The following is a 20379-nucleotide window of genomic DNA, read 5'->3' as shown; positions in this document are numbered from 1 at the left end:
AGTTCCCCTTTTCCTTCCTCACAGAGTCTCCACTTCCCCTGGGTGTACCCACCCTTCAACCTCCCCAGACACCTCACCTGGGTGCTTTTCTGGCTCTTACTGACAATCAATCTCTGTTTAACTGGTAGTTAAGAAGAAAACTGATCTCTGACTAAGTCAAGATTCCTCCCAGGGGCATTTCCTTTTAAGAAGGAAATTTTTTTTAAGGCTAACCACACCAATGTAAAAAAGACAAATGCCACTCACACTTTTCCCACACCTTTTCCCTATTCCCAAATTTCATCATTTTTTCCTTCACCACAACTCAAGTTAAATGAAACATCCTGCTAGGGGTATCCCCAACCACTGCCTGACATCAAGCTCAGCCAGGCTCAATTAATCTAGCAAGCATTTATTAAGCACTTGTTGTATGTTGGGCACTCTACTGTATACTATATATAGACACAAAGCAAGCATGAAACACTCCCTGCCCTCAAAGAGCTAACATTATATAAAGGGAGATAGATAAATACATAGACAGACAGACAGATAGGATACAAATGTTTATGTGTATGCATATATAATCCTAACTTAAATTTCCTCTTTCACAGTCTTTGAATAATGTGATTATCTTAGAGAGAGAGAGAGAATAGAATCTTGAAGAGAGATAACTGTCATCTAGAGAGTTAACTGTCATAGTTGAGAGAGAGAGACTGTGAGGTACAGAGATAAAGGACAAATAGAACTTCTTTTCAAGAGAGACTGAGTTAGTTGTCATCTATGAGAGGCTGAAAAGACATTTTGAGGGAAATGGTTTTAATTTAAGTCAGACTTTGGATGTCGACTTAGAGAGCATGTTTGCAAAGGGCAATCCTGAAGGTCCTTTTGATGGGGTCCTCAAAGTGTTCCCCTTAGGTATAAGGCAGTTTTCTGCTGGGCTCTTTATAGGGTTTTGAATCCACCTTTCCTCATCATGTACATTCTGTCCTCACATCCAAATGCAGACATTACCTTCAGATGTTTCTGAGATGCTACTAGGGTGTCAACAAGAAAGCCTAAATCCTCTGTATCCTTCAAAGCTCCTAAGGACCTGCTCTGGCCAATGTCGGGGAGAAGACTGAAGCCAAGGGGCTATCCTCCCCCATATGACTTCTTCTCAAGGGCTTGACTGCTACCATCACACTGCTGTTAGACGTTCAGATCCCTGGGTTCTGAAACTGGCTTGCTATTTTACAGAAGACCCACAGAGAGTGACCAAGTTTCCTCAGTTAATTGGAACATAGTTCCTGTGTAACATCACTCTTGTTCATCCAACAGCTTTCAAGGACATCTAAATTGATCAAGAAATTTTTCTTCCATACTAAAGCCTGTGATTGATTGATTCAATTAAAAATTGTTCTCACCAGGCTAAGGTATATGGGTATAGCATCTTGTCACTTACTTTGAGTAGGGAATTTTATATTTGATTGGCTCAATAACACCCTACCCTTACACATGAAAATTAGATCTCTTTTCCAAGATCTCTCCGTGGATTACTGCTTGGTCCACAGCTTTTGCATCTTTGCAGCCTACTCTAATGAAATTTCCATATTACCTTATGGTATTCAAAGCTCTCTGTGGGTTTATTTATTATTTATATAACTTTACCTAGTTTACAGAGTTGTTGTGAGGATCACATGAGATAATATTTATAAAGCACCTAGCACAGTGCCTGAAACATGGTAGGTATTTAATGCTTGTTCCCTTCCCCCTCTTTCCCATCCCCTTTCCTTCTTAGGCACTTATTTACAGATCTGCCCATGATTAAAGAGCTCCTTCAGGCAAGGTATTTCAGCTTTACCCCCTAATCTTTTTGCTTTTTCAACCCCTATAGACTATGGTTGGACTAAATCTAAATTTCTAGGGGCTGGCTATTTTAGCAAAATCCTACTGTAATATCATGAAAATCTACTCTAACGTCACTTAGGAAATCTCATTAATAATGTTCCTGTAACTGCTCCCTGTTACATTGTTCACTGTAGGAACTGAATATGCAGGAACAAATTACCTAGTACTTGTCTCCAGGGTGTGTACTCTCAGGGGCCACCTGTCCCCAATCCCAGGCAAACCTGGATTCCAAAAACATTTATAGGAATATATTCCCTCAGGATCCTATTGTCAATTTTCTTACTAATTGGATTCCATAACTCACTTTTTTACCCAATTCAACAATGCTATGTTTTCAGTAACTATACTTCATAGTCCAACTTAAATGCTACTTTTGCCATGGAAACATCTCTGCTTATTTCAGCTGATATTAATCTTTACCCTCTCAGACCTTCCATAGCAAAGAGGTACAAAGGGTACCTCTCATGTATTTATTATGTGATATTTTTATTCTAATTATTTATGTATGTGTCATATTACCATATCTTGGCAACAAGAGTCACAAGGGATGGATGGATGGATGGATGGATGGATGGATGGATGGACGGGTGGATGGATGGGTGGATATGTGCATAGTTGGAGAAAACATCCATATTGATAACATCAGAGATCTACTTGAGTATTTGGGTCACATCCTCTATTAAACTGTAGTTTCCATAACTGCAAGACTATGGTATGTTATATTTTCTCCTCCTCTCCTCTTCCTTCCTCTCAAAAGCCTTAGCACAGTGCTCTATACACAGAAGTTTAATAAATGTTTGTTGGATTAAGTTGAATTAAGTAGCTTGAAGTAACTTACTGCCTTAGAGTTTCCAACTGGTATTCATGCAAAATTGCTCGAGGTAATTGTTTAAGACCCATAGGAATTCTTGTGTATTTATTCACATTGGAGCTTTTTTAGCAGTAGAAGAAAAGAAAGGTGATTATTTCTTTTTGAGTGACCTGTTTGACCTTTCCTTTGGAAGAGTTTCATCTCATGTTTTGTGCCTCTATTATGAGATATAAGTGAATTTGATATCAGAATTTCATTTCATGTTTCATGCATTACAAGATATAAGTAGATGTAATTCAGATCTCAGGAATTCACTATAGAATCAGTACCTTGCAAAGCCTGTAATTTTTTTTCCTTTGAATGTACAACTAATTAAGGTTTCTGGTTATGCTGGCCAGTGAAAGAGAAGACGGGGGGTGGCGGTGCAGAATAGGCACTGTCTGTTATTTAAGGATCACCTATATGAAAACATTGGGAGAAATAAAATGACTCCAGGGTTGGAAGTGAGAAAAATCTGTAGGTAAGAGAAGGTACCCAGGAGAGGAAAATAAAATTGGCAGGACACCAGTGGTCAAGCTAGTACTTGATTTTTCAGTTGGTAGACTTTGTTCTCTAATGCTGATCAGCAGCATGCAGAATATCCTGTGTAAAGAGCCAAGGCCAGGAGTGTCTGGAATTAAAAATGAGCTTGTGCCTATGACTAGCTGCACTCTGGGTAGCCATTTGGAAACAATGCATGAAAAAATGATCATGCTTTGCATCTCCTTCTACTTCCTGTTTTTTTCCCTATTAATGTTCCATGTTCTGTAATGATTAACTTCTGATTTGTGACAGATTGAGAAGGATCAAACAGAATTTCACCCAGCCAAATATCTTTTTTTCAAGTTTTTGCCTTTAATGAATTTAATTGTCAGCCTCTGACAACTGGGAAAAGAAAGAAGGCAGGATGTGGAACTAGGATAAGTTGACTGGAAAGACTAGACAGACATAGAGCAGAAAATCAAAGAGAGGAAAAGAGGAGAAAGATCCACCAACAGGTTTGGGTTTTTCCCCCTCACCTTTTTATTTATTTATTTATTTATTTATCTATTTATTTATTTATTTTATTTATTTATTTCACAAAGAGAAAGAAAAGTAACAAAGAAAACAACTGTCTTTTCATTTCTGAGACTCAGATCTGCCACAGATATCACATCTGTCTTCCCGAAAGTGTAATCAGCATCATTTAAGCACCATAGGAAAAAGGATTGGGGTTGGACTCATGATTTCATTGGTATAGGTAACTTCAGGGTGAGTAAACACCCTCTACCAATGCAGGTAAGAACCTTCTCTGCAACTTATGTCATCTTAGAGATTTGCATAGAGTTCTGAAAAGTCATCCACTTGCCCAAAGTCACACAGTCAGTACGTGTCGCTGGCAGAACTCGAACCTTGAACAAACCTTTAAGTGCCTATACTACATGCCGTCTACTGGGTGGAGTGCTGGGGATACAAAGTAAAAAATTAAACAATGTCTCCAATAGAATTTAGAATATAGAATATATTGGCATCTAGGCTAGTTTCCTTTGTACTGTCACTTCCTCTTTTATTAACCCTAAATTATCGTCATCATCTGACATTTATATGGCACGTTAAGGTTTGCAGAGCAAACCTTCATTAGATCCTTGAAACAAGCCTGGGAAAGGGATATTACAAGGCTTTAACCCCCTTTTACAAATGAGGAAATTGAGGCTCAGGTGAGGTAAACCCCTTGTTCATGGTCACAATTCTACTGTCAGATGATCCCAGGTCTTCCTAACCTCAAATCTAGCACTTTGCTATATAATGCTGAATTCATATAGTGACTTACAGTTACAAAGAGTTTCACATACATTATCATATTTGGTTCTTATAAGACAGATAGTGTAAGTAGCTTTATCCTTATTTTACAAAAGAAGAAGTTCAGAGAGGCTAATTGACTTGCCTAAACTCACACAGCTGTTTGTGCCGGGGATCCAACCCACATTTACTGATTTTAAGTTCAATACTCCTTACATTATATCACTATACCATTGGTAAGTTAGCTTCATCAGCAATGAGACTGTGGTCCAGTCAGTTAAATTCTTATGTAGCAGACATTAAATAAGTGCCTGCTGTATGCCAGATACTGTGTGAAGTGCTAGGGATTGTTGTTGCTGTTGTTGTTATTCAGTCCGGTCCAACTCTCTATGACCCCATTTGGGGTTTTCTTGGCAGAGATCATAGAGTGGCTTGCCATTTCCTTCTCCAGCTCATTCTACGGATGAGGAAACTGAGACAAACCAGGTTAGGTGACTCCTCCAAGGTCACATAGCTACTAAGTGTCTGAGGCTGGATTTGAACTCAGGAAGATGAGTCTTCCTGACTCCAGGTGCATCTCTTTATCCGCTGCACTATCCATACAAAGCGAAAAATTAAACATCTCCATTGGCAGTTGGATAAAATTTAAAATATAGAATTTTTTGTAAACAAATTATCTGAAGTCAAGAGAATGAGATTTTAATTCCATCTTATATACTTACTAGCTATAGGATCATGGCCAAATCACTCAACACCTCAGAGACTTAATTTACTCATCTGTACAATGGGGATAGGGCTGCTGGCACTACCTACCTCAGAGAGTTGCTGAATGAAAATCACTTTGCAAAATAAATACATCTAGCATTATGTAGCACTTTAATACTCACAGAGTTCTTTACTTATGTCATCTAATCCTCACCACAAGTTTGTGAAGTAGTCATTATTATTATTTCCATTTTACAGATGAGGGCACTGAGGCCAAAAGAAGTTAAGTGACTTACATAGGATCACATGGCTGTTAAGTATCTGAGGCAGGATTTGAACTCAGATCTTCCTGACTCCAGGTCCAGAACTCTACCCACTAGGCCAACTGGTTACCTATAATTGTGAAGCCAAACAGAGGGAACCATTTGTGCGAAGGCATGGTGATGGGAGATGGAGTATCAGGTACAGGGAATAGATAGCAAGGCAGCTTAACTGGAACAGCAAGTAGGTGAAGGAGGGTATTGTGAACTACGACTAGAAAGGGTAGTGGGAGGCAAATTGTGGATGACTTTGAGGGATTTGTGTTTTATCTCAAGAGTTCATGGAGTCATCATTGAAGATATTTGAGCTGGTATGTGATATGGTCACATCTTCGTCTTACAACTGTCCATCTGGTGATTGTAGGGAGTGTGTATCGTAAGGGGAAGCAGGCAGGACAATTAGGAAGGTAGGTCGATAGTGGAAGCGAGAGCGACCTGTGTCAAAGATGTTGGGGAGGTTGGAACATCAAAATTGACAGTGAATGGAATATGGGAAGTAAGGGAGAAGGTAAAGTTAAGGATGACTCCAGGGTTATTAACATGGGAAGAATGATAGAGCCCTCAACAGAAATGGAGAAGTTGGGAGAAAGGGATAGCTTTGGAGAGAAGGAAATATATTGATTTCCATTCAGGACATGTTGAATCTGGAAAGCTTATAGAACATCCAGATTTCCAACCAAGGGTTGGTGGTATGGAAGTAGGGTTCAGGGGATAGACTAAGACTGGATATATAGAATTAAGGATCATAACATTGAGATGATAATTAAATAATTAAAATAATTAAAACCATGGTACGTGATAAGATCACCCAAGAAGGGAGCATTTAAAGAGAAGAAAATAGGTCTCAGGACAAAGACTTTTGGGGAATACCCACGCCTAGTGGATAACAAGGAGGAAGATCTAGCAAAGGAGAATGAGGAACATTCAGCCAGGAAGGAGGAAATCCGAAAGAGAACAGTGTCATAGAAGCCAAGGGAATATGCAAGAAGAGAGTTTGGTTTCCTGCATGTACTAATGTTGTAGGCCTCCATAAAATAAAACTTTGATTAAATAAAACATTTATTATCTTATAATTTTCAATGATGTCACATATTTACCTGCTACTTTAAAGATGAGAAGCTAATCCATGAATGGATGAAGAAATTTTTTGCTGCTTGGTCCTGTAATCCTTTACCTTCATTGAATGGTCATGTCAAAAATCTTAGTTTTTTAATTAAATTAATGTCTAGTTAATTACAAAACTTGCCTTGAGGAATCTGGGTACTTTTCTGAAAACATTTTTTTTTACCATATTTCTGTCCTCTAACCTTTTTTTCCCACTCAGTGCTTTTTTTTCTAGATTCTAGATGATACAAAGTTTTACCGTATAAGATTAAATTTTAAAAGCACAAAAGAAGCCTCCAGGATTCAAGAAAAGGGTAGGTGACGATAATTTAGGGTTAAAAAGGGTAAGAAATGATAAATGAAGCCTTCTGGGGACATTTTTTTCAAGAACTTTCTGAAATATCAGTGCACTGCACATAGTAGGCAGTAATTGTTGATTTGATTTGACTTCTGTGCAATTTTTGGCAAATGTTTTTGTAAAGATTTTCATTAGGCAGCTTTGGAAATTTCACAAGAGTTTTCTGACCAATAAGGAGAACTTGGAATAAGTATATTAACAGGCAGATGCCTTGAGGAAGTAGCTGCAAAAACATTGCTTCCTCCAATTGCCCACAAACAAAAATTTGTTTTACTGCCAGTCATAACAAACTTTTCTGTTTTAGGCCTATTTCCCAGTAATATAGAAATATGTACCTGAAACAAATGTTTGGGATGTAAGAATATACTTAAAGGATAGATACATTTGTTCATGGAAACAAGCATCTAATTTAGAAAGTGTTTGCCTGAGCAAACATGGTTAGAGAAGGGCATTTACTGATGCCAAGTCTCACCTGTGCTACTGAGTCTTGAGAAAAGCCAGGCAGCAGCTGTATCAGCTGATTAGTGATGGTGCCTCAGCCTGGAGTTAAATCAGATGAATGGACTTGAAGAGAGACTGTGGCAGAGGATGCAGGCCAAATGCAAGGAGGTTGAAGAAAAAACAGAGAAAAATGATAATCAGTATTGCTGCAAAAACTGTATCTCCTGCAGCTTCCCCCAGGCTGAGATTGGCCTTGGAGGAGCTCTTTTTCATACTCTAGCAGCTACTATGAGACCAGGGACACAGTTAAAGCCAGAATGAGGGAAAGGCTATTTCACTGCTGCCCTGCTGATCCAGAGTAATGCATAGTGCACCCAAGGGTGCATCCTGGAGACATCAATGAAACTGAAAACAAGAGAACCTTGAACGCTCCAGGAATCACCCTCATTACCTGTTATGCAACTTGTTGTGAGTTTAAACATCATGCCTCCCACTCCTATGCTGTGATTGGGAGACTGAACAGGGAGGAGCCAGACTCCAACCTGGAAGGAGTTTAATGCCTCAAAGGATTGGAAGTGGGAAGTGAATGGATAGTATATTCTCTGATACATGTGTGTAGTGCTTTTGATTTTACCATGCTTCTATTTAATTTAATTAAATTGTTTGCTTAATTATGACCTTGAGTTTTGAATGGCTAAAGCAACATTCCAGACCTGGAAAAAATAGGACAGACCTCTTTCTATTCCGTACATGGGGGCTTGAGTTAATGAGTGACAAATAATGATTGACCAGTCAGTCTTAGACTGAGCACAGTCATAGGAGGGAAGGAGTGGAGTGCTGGGTAATTAGTATTCCACCTATCTTTCATTTCTCAGATCTTCATGACTCAGATGTTGCTGGGAGACCCTGTAACACACAAACACAGAAATGTACTGTTGCTCTTGTTCATACATAGAACTACCTCTGAGTCATTCCAGAATAGATTTTCCTCCACCTTCCTAGTGGTCAGGATTAAGAATCAAATTTCAAGAGGCTGTTGTATGTGTGTATTAGCATCTGTAAGTGATTTTGATCTTTGAGTAAAACTTCTACAGCTTTTAAAACTTGACAGCTGATGCAAGCATCTATTAAGTTAACAGTACCTATTAGGTGCCAAGCACGGTGCTAAGTGGTGAGGATAAAAAAGAAAGGCAAAAATCAGTCCCTGATCTCAAGAAGCTCATTGTCTAACAAGAGAGACAACACGCAAACAACTATAAACACCAAAGAAATATGATTGCTCATTGCTAGTTTGCTAAAAACTAGTACCAACCATGAACATTGTCAGGGTTATTTTCTTTTTTTTTCATTTATTTTATTTTCAATTCATGAAACGAAACAATCATTTCCGTGACAGTACGATAAAAAAAACAATTGCACTTGAAACTGCAAATCTACCACGTACAACTTGCTATTCCCTCCAAATATTCAACAAAGTTACTATGTAAATTTTTTCCCCTTTTTTCTTCCTTTCCCCCCCCATCCTAGAGATGGCTATCATTAGACACAAATAGGTGTGTATGTGTATGTAAAATTATACTAATCATACTTCTATTTATCAGTTTTCTGTGGTTGCATTAGCATCTTTCTCCATATGTCCTTTATTTTTAATTTGTGTATTTATAATAGTCAAAATTGACTTAGTTGCTCAGTCTTTCTCAAAACAATATTCTGATACTCTATACAATGTTCTCTTGGTTCTGCTCATTTCACTCTTCATCATTTCCTGCAAGTCTTTCCATGCCTTTCTAAGATCAGCGAACTCATCATTTTTTATACCACAGTAGTATTCCATGACAACTGCACACCACCACTTGTTCAGTCGTTCCCCAGTTGATGGGGATCCCTGCAATTTCCAGTTCTTTGCCACCACAAAGAGAACTGCTATAAACATCCCACTCACAACGTTATAATCACTATTTGTGAGTTTCCCTCCATCTTATTTTGATTCACTATTTTTTTCTCATTCTCTCTTTTTACCCTCTCCCTGTGACCTTATCTTCTCCCTCCCACTTCACCTACCCCTCCCCATTCTTTTCAAAGGCTGGAAAAAGATGGCAAGAGATTAATTTGGAATTTCTTGCACAGCAGTTGCATTTAGTTGAAAACCAAATAAATTGTGATTGAAGTCATAATGGCAACACATTTGTAGTGTCTATGCCCGGATTGTTAAATTATTCTTAAATAACTGAGCCTGTGTCCACCAGTGACAGGTCATTTTTCATAGCATGTGCCCAAGACATATTTAAGGTTTTTTTTTAACTAAGCTCCTTGGATTCATCTCTTTGAACTGTTATTTCTTTATATAAATTTAGAGCATATATTCTACCACTTTGAAGCTATCTTAATATCAATTACTATAAAGAGATGATTCTTCTTTTAGATATCATTACAGATTAACCTGTTTCCTATCTGCTATACAACCAAGTGAGGATTTCTGCTGCTGGAATTAATAGACATTATTTTTAATCTGTGGCAACACTCATCATTGACATAAAAGTATACTCCTCTTGATCTCATTAATTGGTTAAACAAAAGTACAACCTTAGGCAAAATATTACAGGGACACTTAGTTCCATAGGAACAATGTTATAAATGGGGTATGCTGTCATGGCGTGGGAGGAAAGGGAGGAAAAAATGGTCTTCGGCAGATGGTTCAATGGTACAAATTCGATCTCTCAAACTCCAGCCTTGGGATAGGGCTGAATTGAGCAGAGTACTTAGAGAAGCCTTCAATAAAGAGTACTTGAGGGAGGGAATAGGAAGTAGAATGCTGGTTGTGAGAAATACAGCATACAGGAAAGCAGAGGAAGCCTTTGGGGTTCAGCAAGGATATGGACTAGACTATTCTTGAAAACTGGACTAATAGTGAATGTCACAGAAGTTTGTTTTTTTTTTTTTTAAACAGTAAGTGGGGATTTGGTTAAAACATATTAACATGTCTGTTTTATGTTTTTCTTTTTTTATGGAAAAACATCTTTCCTTTTGAAATGTTTTTAACTTAACAGAAATCTACTTTATCACCTCACCTCCTATTCCATTGTAAAAGAAAAACAAATTCCTTGTAGCAAATATGCATAATCAAGCAAAACAAATTCCCTCATTGATAGGTTCAAAAAAGCTATCCTTCATCCTTTGCCCTAAATCCATCACCTCTTTGAGAAGATAGTGTGCTTCATCATTTGGACTCAGAAATCGTGTATGATCTTTGCATTGATCAGAATTCCTACAGTGTTCATAGTTGTCTTTATAGTGTGGTTGTTATTGAGTAAATTGTTCTCCTAGTTCTGTTCATTTACTTCATCAGTTTTTAAAAGTCTTCAAAATATTAATTTTTGTAATATCAATGTGATAGCATAAATTGTTCTTCTGGATCTTCTTCCTTTACTCTGCATTAGTTCATACAAGTCTTTTTAATTCTCTTTGAAATTATCTTTCCTCATTTCTTATATCACTTCTATCAATAGTATTCCATCAAATTTATATACCTCAATTTGTTCCTATTTGAAGAATTTTGAGCTGCTCCTCACAAAGAGCATGGCATGATTTCCACCACCAACCCCCAGGTAAACTCTTTGCTGTAGCTTGATGAGGTCAGTCTTTAGTTTTAGTTCTTTCTATAAAACAATTCAGTTACTCATGGGACTAAGTTGAAAATACCTATCAATCTTTCAGCTCTAAAGCAGAAGTTAAGGTCACATAGACCCGTAAGTCTTGGAATACTCTTTGAAATGGAGTGATGTACTAAGGGGCTAATACATCTCTCAGAAACATTTGTTTTTTGACAGTTGCTGTTGGATAGGGAATGAAGTGAATAGCTCATTTCTGGCCCGTTAAGCATTTGAAGTGCCTGAAGTCCAAAATAGAAATTATCTTTCCTTTAAAACTCATCCCTCTTGCACACTTCCCTACTTCTGATGAAGACAACACCATTCTTCCAGCCACACACATTTATGACGTGCTTGTTAGCCTCAATCCCTCCCTCTCCCTCACCCCACAGATTCAGTCAGTTACCTAATCTTGCCATTTCTACCTCCCCAACATCTCCGTATTCACACAACCACCACACTAGTTCAGTCCCTTGTCTCTTGTCGCCTAGACCATTGCAATAACCTCCTAACTGATCTCTTTGGCCCATCTCTCCCCAGTTTAATTCATCCTGCACAGCTGCTATAATGATTTTCTGAAAATGCAGGTCTAACCGTGTGTTTCCCCTCATCAGTAAGCTGCAGTGGTTCCCTATTACTTTTAGGATCAAATAGAAAGTCCTTTGGTTGGCTTTTAAAACCCTTCACAGGGGCAGCTAGGTGGTGCAGTAGATAGAGCACCAGCTCTGGAGTCAAGAGGACCTGAGTTCAAATCTGGCCTCAGACACTTAACACTAGCTGTGTGACCCTAAGCAAGTCACTTAACCCCAATTGCCTCACCAAAAAAAAAAAAAAAAACAACCTTCACAACCTGATCCTAACTTATGTTTCCCACCTTGTTACACATTACTCCCGTTTACTCTGTGGCCCAGCCAGACTGACCTTCTTCCTATTCCCCATAGGTAGCATTTCATCTTTCACCTTGGTACCTGTGTGCTACCCATCCTCCATATCCGTTCTGCTCTCCCTCCTCACCTTTCATCCTTCGAGAATCTGGTTTTTTTTTTCCCTTCAAAACTCAGCTCAAAAAACACACTCAGCTCAAGTGCCCCCTCCTACATGAAGCCTTTCTGGATTTTTCCTAGCTGCTAGTACCCTCCCTTGCAAAATTACCCTGTATCAATGTTATCCGTATTTTGCATGTACTTATAAGGGCAGGTAGGTGGTGCAGTAGATAGAGTAATGGGCCTGGAGTCAGGAAGACTCATCTTCCTGAGCTCAGACCTGGCCTCAGACACTTACTAGCTGTGTGACCCTGGGCAAGTCACTTAACCCTGTTTGCCTCAGTTTCCTCATCTATAAAATGAGCTGGACAAGGAAATGGCAAACCACTCCATGATCTTTGCCAAGAAAACCCCAAATGGGGTCATGAAGAGTCAGACACGACTGAGATGACTCAATAACAGCAGTATACTTATATGTACTAAGGATGCTTTCTTCCCAATAGAACGTTAGCTCCTTGCAGGCAGCAGTGGTTACATTTTTGATTTTGCATCCCCAGCACCTAACACAGTGGTAGGCACTTAATACTTATCGATTGATTGATTCCACTTGGAATCTGTAAATATGTAGTTCCTTGAAATCTATGGACTATAGAACCCTAGAGCATTCCTTCCCTCTCATCTTTAGGACCAGCTTTAGCTTTATGAAATATGATTTTGTCTTAGGAAAGTGAGTAAAGGAAACCTGAAGAAACGTTAAAGAATGACTGCAGAGTGGGGTCATTCCAGATATGCCTAACCAATGAGTGCTTGGGTTATTAACCAAATAAGGAAACATGTTACTAAAACTCTAAATAAAGAAATCCTTGAAACCTATTAAGTGACTGATCCTCCTCTCTTCTTAGGGAAAAGTTCTATGTCAGTTCACTTCAACAAATATTCATTGAGTACCTACTATGTGCTCAACATTGAAATAGCTAAAAGTGTCTCTTTATCAGCATCTTCCCCCATTAGCCCTCTGTGAAGCCTTCCTGGAAACAGGCCATAAAGCTAACAACATTCTCTCTCTGTTCTGAATCCCCACTGCAAAAGGTCAAGAAGAGCTGGAGAATGTAAACGTACTTTAAATTGTAGGAGAAAACTATTGGCACAGAATAAAAGCTTTTCTGTTTATTAGAACAGGCTTATAGCTGTGGCACTCATTACTTCCAGCCTTACATGTTTAATTCAGGAAAAGGAAAAAAAACAGTTCTGATTTTTTGCACGCTATTGCCAAACTGAGGCAGGAGCAGACTTTCCCAATCTTTATGATGTCTTGATCAGATAATTGATATAAAATATCTTCCAAAATCCTCTGTCTTCTCAAACTTTATGGTTTGTTCTTGGGAAGTCAGAGATAAACAAGAATCAACTTAATAAATCTATCTAATATTATAAATACATAGGCCCTGGTTGTTTTTCTCTGAGGGCGATAAGCCAGCAATCAGCAACAGTTCAGCTCTCCTGACTTTTCTCAAAGGGTCCAAACATTAAGACTGTTATGGCTTAGCACATTGTTGCAACTGGGGTCTCTAATGTGGCAGCCACAGACCAAAATTTGGTGCCTTCTGGGATAATACTATGAGAGACTCCTGATCATCCTTGCACTGTGGTTACTTTTGCCTGCTTTCAGTAGAAGGAAATGTTTGCTTTTTAAACACTGAGTCCAGAAAGGCTTTTCAAACCTGGCTTGTAGCTTGTTGTCCAGTCATGTCTGAATTTTCATGACCCTATTTGGGGTTTTCTTGGCAAAGATACTGGAGTGGTTTGTCATATCCTTCTCCAGCTCATTTTACAGATGAGGAAACTGAGCAAACAGAGTGAAGTGACTTGCCCAGGGTCGTACATCTAGTAAGTGTCTGAGGCCGGATTTGAACTTAGGTCCTCCTGATTGTAGTCCTGGAGCTCTATCCATTGTGTCACCTACCTGCCTCTGTGCCGCCTAGCTGCCCCCATCTTCGGCTGTAGAAGCTGCCAAATTTCATAGCCATCCAAGAAACATCACTTCAGATTCCTCTTCCTTACATAGCACCTGAAAATCCTACCAAAATGGAAGCTATCAAACTTATTAAAGTTCTTAACTCACTACATAGGTCTCTCCTATATGTCAGTCAAATAGCATTTATTAAGCACTATGTACCGGTTGCTATGCTAAGAGATAAGTTAAGACAGTTCCTGCCCTCAAGGAGCTCACAGTCCAATGGGAGAGGCAACATGCAAAACACCTCCATACAAACAAGATACATACAGGATAAATTGAAGATAATTGGCAGAGCGAAGACCCCAGCATTAAGATGGGGGTAGGGATGAAGGCTCAGAAAAAGTCCCACCTGCTATAGTAATCAAACATAACTGAAACAACTCAATGATAACAAAGCAGCGGAAGATAACTGCCTTCCCCTTTCCTTCCTTTCCACCCTCATAGTGGGGAAAATTTTTAAAATAGTCTCCAGGGGTTTGATGAGAATGACTGGAAAGCAAGCAGATTTTAAGCAAAGAATTTTACTTTCAGTAAATAATTTTTAATTGAGTGCAGCTCACATCTCTTCAGTTGCTCATATCAAGGCTTCAAAGGTTAAGTGGCATATCACAAAGTGGAAACAATTGGGTAGTAGGGAGCCATTTTATTTACTCCTTAAAATTTGGAAGGAGGAGGAGGAGAGAATGCAAGAGAGAAACTGTGAAATAATATAGCATTTCCATAGAGGCTGTTTCAGTAATATGTTTCCACTTGACCGGCATGTCAAGTGATTGATTCAGCAGAAGTCACCATGTCTAATAATTACAGGCCAAGTTTACACAGCCTCCAGGGACTTTAAAATTTGGCAAGTATGAGTGAGTTTGTATTGTTGAAAGATAAACCAGATCATTTCAACTAGAAGAAAAACAGTTTTAGTTTTGAGTTACTCATTGGTGTTTTCAGGATAGTTACAGTTATTCTGGAAGAAGGTTGTGATGGAAAGTACATTGGATGTGATATAAAAACAAATCTGGGTTCTAATCAGTTTTGTCTTGACCAAACCTGTGTGATTTGGGGACAAGTCATTTCTTTACGGCCAACGTTTGGTTTCCTTATCTGCAAAGTAGAATAATAATTTTTGAACAACTTACTTCACAGGATCCTCAAATAAGATCATGTTTACCAAGCGTTAGATGAATATAAAAGCTCTTTTTCATTTCACTATATATAGCATTATGGTCCTTGACTACATAGAAGGGTTTTGATGGTGTTGTATTTTATAATGTCTTAGAAGATAATACTATTAACCTGGGAAAAGATGTGAATTTTTGAAAGTTTGGGAGATGATTGTTTGGAAGTCGTAATGGGAAAAAAAAAACCTAACTCATTCTGTTCTGGAAACTTCACATATGTTTACTTTACACTGCCAGACAAATGGAAAATCTTGGCAGCGTCTGATTAGGCCAACATGGATGGCACATCTTTGTTTCTGTTCTGTCTTCAATAACAATATTTCATATTTTGCTGTTTGCAGAATGATGTGGCCGCACTTCTTAAACCAATATCGGAAAAGATTCAAGAAATACAAACTTTCAGAGAGAGAAATCGGGGGAGTCAAATGTTTAATCATCTTTCAGCTGTGAGCGAAAGCATCCCTGCACTAGGGTGGATAGCAGTGGTAAGCCTACACCATAATTTGGGGATTCTTCATCTTGGCACTCTTTTGTAGTTGAAGACACCACTAATATTTATACATGTAAAAAAGATATAAACTCCATTTTCCTGTTCTTTCATCTTTAACCTGATGCATTAAGTGGAGGCTTTTTCCTCTTTCTTTTCAGCCTACTCTACATGCTTATCCTGCTTAACGTGTTCTATGCAACCTATGAAGTCACCTTCCCTAGCCTTAATGCACTCATTTTTTACTTAATAACTTTGAACTATCTCCACCTCCACAGCTTATCTTTTTTTCTCTGAACTGTTTTCTTGCTTTGTTATTTTTTTTTCTTCTATGCTGGGGTGATGGTGCTGTTCTCTTAGTCCCCCAAACCAGGTCCTTATGTCAAGGAGATGAATGATGCTGCTACATTTTATACTAACAGGGTCTTAAAGGACTACAAGCACAGGTATGTTGCCTTATTTTTATTGTTCTCACTTTGGAGTTGATCATTTAGAAGTAGTCATACTACTGTTGTTTAGCAGAGCCCATTCTTTCCTTCAGAAATCTTTGAAATTCAATTTATGTATTTAGAGAGATAAAACAAAATCATAAATAAAACCAGTATCCAGATATTTAAAATATCACTTCTTTATTATTATTCTTGTGATGAACAACTTCACCAGGTTTGTGTACATTGCATATTTTCCTCATTTTTGCTATAATCTAAAAATAAGTCACATTTCTACAAGTGTCTAAAGGTTTACAAAGGGCTTTTATCAGTTACCAGAAGGTTGGTAATATAAGTATTATTATCCACATTTTACAGATGAGGAAACCAAGGCCTGAAGCATTTTGAGTGACTTATAGCTGGTCTCAGACCCATGGTGCAAATCTAGCAGTCTTTACTCTTTCCAACATGTATGCTATTTTTTATTTCCTTTACTAACATCAATTTGTAAATGTCAGTAATTTGCAAAATTCAGGAAAGGAGAAATCAGAAAATGAAGCCATGTAAAGAAGAAAAGGGCAGATAAGAGGGAGATCCTGGTTTGAGATAATTAAGATGAAGAATCACAGGTTCTGAGATTTAGAAGTGTTCTCAGAAATTTTGCAGGCTGCCATGTCATACTTAACATCAACTTATATTGAGCTCGAAGTCCACCAAAAAATGGTCTCATGTTCTCCCCAGGAGCTATCGTCTAACAATGTCTTCCTCTGTCATGTGTCTGATACAACTGATTTTAACTTGTGTTGAACAAGTACCATGTATTTATTCATTTATATACTCCTTACATGTATCTACATGAAATGCCCTCTTCTTCGATTCAACCCATTGCTCTAGTCCATCAAGATATTTTTGGATCCTGCCTGTCATCTAGCATGTTAGGGATCCCTCCCATTGGCCTCATCTGAAAATCTAATAAGTCACTATCTGTGCCTTCATCCAAGTAATCAACAAAAACATGCAGTAGGGCCAGAGTCAAAGGTCTGGGACACTTTACCACCTCTCTGACACCAAGATGACACCAAGTAATTCAGAATCAAACTAACTATAGTGTCTTCTAGTCCAAATCTCTTTTTGTCTTATCCGAAAGAAAGGTTTGTTAAGTGCTTGGCTGAAATTTAGGTAAACTTTATCTATATCATTACTCTCAACTATCAACAGCAGCTAAGTGTTGTACTAGATAGAACATTAGGCCTGTAGTCAGAAAGACCTGAGTTCAAATCCAGCCTCAGACACCCACTACTTGTGTGACCCTGGAGAAGTCAACTTAACCCTGGTTACCTCAGTTCCTCATCTGTAAAATAAGCTGGAGAAGGAAAAGGCAAATCACTCCAATACCTTTGTCAAGAAAACCCCAAATAGGGTCATGAAGCTTCTCTTGGGGTGGATGCAACTATCATTTTTGTCACAAATCTATATATTTCAAGTGAGATGAATTTGAGGGATTGAATTATTAAGATCCCACTTAGCGCATAGCTCTAAAAGTGAGAACAGGAAACAAGCATATTGTATAATTAAATAAATTCCTATTTTAAGTGGCAAATGAAACAAATAAGAATTATAAATAATATATGAATGTATAGTACATTTTATAGTATACTTTTTATATTGGTCATCTTTATTTTTTTTTCTTATTTAAAATTTTGGCGGAAATTTCATTGTCAACAATGACATCATCATTACTGTCACAGAGAGTAGACACATTTTGATTAAACGTCATGGTCTGTAGCTATGTACTAATGTCAAGTTCATCCTGAACTCTGGAAGTTATGCTTGGATGACTCAACAAAAAGAACCTGGCATCTTCATTGTTCTCAGTAGAGATGTTTCTTTGTGACACAAGAACAATTATTCCCCAAGGTCTGTCATGCTCCTCTTTCTCTCCTGGTAACACAACTACTCATCCAGAGAGCATGGGGTATGTTCATTTATCCAGACTAGACTGAGTCCAAATTGTTTCCCATATCTTAGATATCGTAAGACATTATAATGTGAATTACTTGATGGCAGTGGGATTGTAAGTCATTTTCCTTTTTAAAACATGAAATCAATAATTGCTAAAAGGTCACCTTCATATTAGTGATTGCTGGAGGTAAAAAAAAAATCTGTTGGTACACATACACACACACACACCCACACATACACACACACAGAATGAGTTAAGTTACTTAAGCCATGTTTAGCATCAATTCAAAGGGCCACTAAGCTTATCCTACATGAACATAAAGAAAACACTTTTTTTTCCTGAACACCAACTTAGAAATGTTCTATTTCCCATTGGTGTGTCCTCCTCTCTACCCGCCTCACTTCCTGAGCATCACTCCTTTCCCCTATAGGGGAAAGGGGAGTAGCAGTACCTCTTACCAGTTGGCATCTCAGCTGCAGTGCTGAGGAGTTGAGGCTTCCTCTTCTGTCAGAGTTAGTGTTCTGATACCACAAAAACAATCTGAGATTGGTCCATAAATGTCAGAATTTGGCTGGAAAGCGTATTTCTGGCAACATCAAGAGCAAATCTATTATAACCCTTGTAGAACAGCTGCCAGAAGAACCCATTCACATCGCTTCCAGTAAAACCAGAACCTTGGCCATAAACCACCCCATCATTGCCAGGGACAGAACACCCTAGGGATGCGGAATACCCCATATCCCACAACCCTGAGCCATCGCCTACTTTTTTTTAATATATATTTTATTTTTCCCCAATTACATGTTAAAAACAATTTTCATATTTTTTTTAGTTTTGCGTTCCAAATTCTATCCCTCTTTCCCACCCTCCCTCTGCCACTCCCCCCTCACCTCCCTGAGGTGGTAAACAATAGGTTGTATATGTGCAATCATGTAAATCATTCCTTATCAGTCATTTTGTACAAGACTCAAAAGAAAAAGAATGAAAGTGAAAAATAGCATGCTTCAGTCTGTATTCAAACAATATCAGTTCTTTCTCTGTATTGCAGATGGACTTAAGCTTGCTTCATTCTTCCACTACTTGCAGTTTCATTCAGGGCCTACAGAAAATTTTCACGGGGCAACTAGGTGGCGCAATGGATAGAGCACCAGCCCTGAAGTCAGGAGGACCTGAGTTCAAATCCGGCCTCAGACCAAACACTTGACATGTACTAGCTGTGTGACCTTGGGCAAGTCACTTAACCCCAATTGCCTTACCCAAAAAAAAAAAAAAGAAAAGAAAAGAAAAGAAAATTTTCACAACTGCATCTTGTGGGATACTGTAGTCACTGAGCAGTTCTTCCCTTAAAAAAAAAGCACCAGAATTGAAAGACTGGCTGATGACCTCTGACTGTCCTCTTAGCATCTTCATTATGGGGCTGTGTACAGCAGGCTCTCTGTGTCTGCTTGTTATCAAACAAGGGTATTGACTGGCTGGTATTCCCCCTCAGTGAGGGACCAGAATAAGCTGGTTGTTTTTGGTTTCATCACTATCTATCTTTTATCCATATCTTATCCCTGGTACAGATCTTTTCCCTGGCAATTGTGGCTGATGCTGTTTATCCTTCAATAAATACTTACAGCCCAAGGTTTCTTAACACTTTTTGTCAGTTACAGACCCTTTTGGCAGCCTAGTAAATAAGTCTCTGGACCTCTTCTCAGAATGATGCTTTTAAATCCCTAAAACGAAATACATATGATTGCAAAGGAGACCAATTATATTGAAATACATTTATCAGAATGTAGATTAAAAACAAGTTTGTGGACCCTAGCTTTAAACCCCTGCTCTAGTAGGTCATAGAAGCATTTTAAAAACAATGCACCAAAGAGAACCTCATGGGGAGACAGACAAGGTGGTTAGTTTGGAAATTAACATGTTGAATTTATTATATACTTTTTAATAAAGCAAGCCGAATATGATATTCACAAGTTTCGTGTATAATCCTCAAGGCGTTCTTTGCACATGGGAATGTTCATGATCATAGGTGTTTGTCAAGTCAAGAAAAACAAAAAATAAAAATCATTTTTAAATACATGCAACTAACTTTGTAACTGTAAGTCTCCCTTTCCAACACTTTATAAGTTAGAACTGAGCGCTGATGGACTGGTCCATCAAGTTAAAGTGAGACAAGCTTATCATGGTGAAAAAAAATTGGTTTTGCCCACCCAAGTTTACATGGACTTGAAGTCAGGAAGACCTAGGTTCTAATCCTTCTTCTAA

At 38.3% G+C, this 20379-nt stretch overlaps 1 protein-coding gene across 2 annotated transcripts in view; it reads left to right on the top strand.

The window, feature by feature from the left end:
- Positions 1-20379, top strand: part of CAP2 (cyclase associated actin cytoskeleton regulatory protein 2) — a 148851-nt gene that overhangs the window by 91651 nt on the left and 36821 nt on the right. For both annotated transcript variants that reach the window (XM_027864254.1, XM_027864180.1), the window contains exons 5-6: positions 15584-15727; positions 16090-16175. In XM_027864254.1, coding sequence (XP_027720055.1) covers positions 15584-15727; positions 16090-16175 — 230 coding nt within the window. The remainder of the gene's footprint in view (positions 1-15583; positions 15728-16089; positions 16176-20379) is intronic.

This window comes from Vombatus ursinus, unplaced genomic scaffold, assembly GCF_900497805.2.
Source record: "Vombatus ursinus unplaced genomic scaffold, bare-nosed wombat genome assembly UNPS02000577.1, whole genome shotgun sequence".
Taxonomy (NCBI): domain Eukaryota; kingdom Metazoa; phylum Chordata; class Mammalia; order Diprotodontia; family Vombatidae; genus Vombatus; species Vombatus ursinus.
Note: the sequence above shows the minus strand (reverse complement) of the source record. Positions and strands in the feature narration are given on the sequence as shown.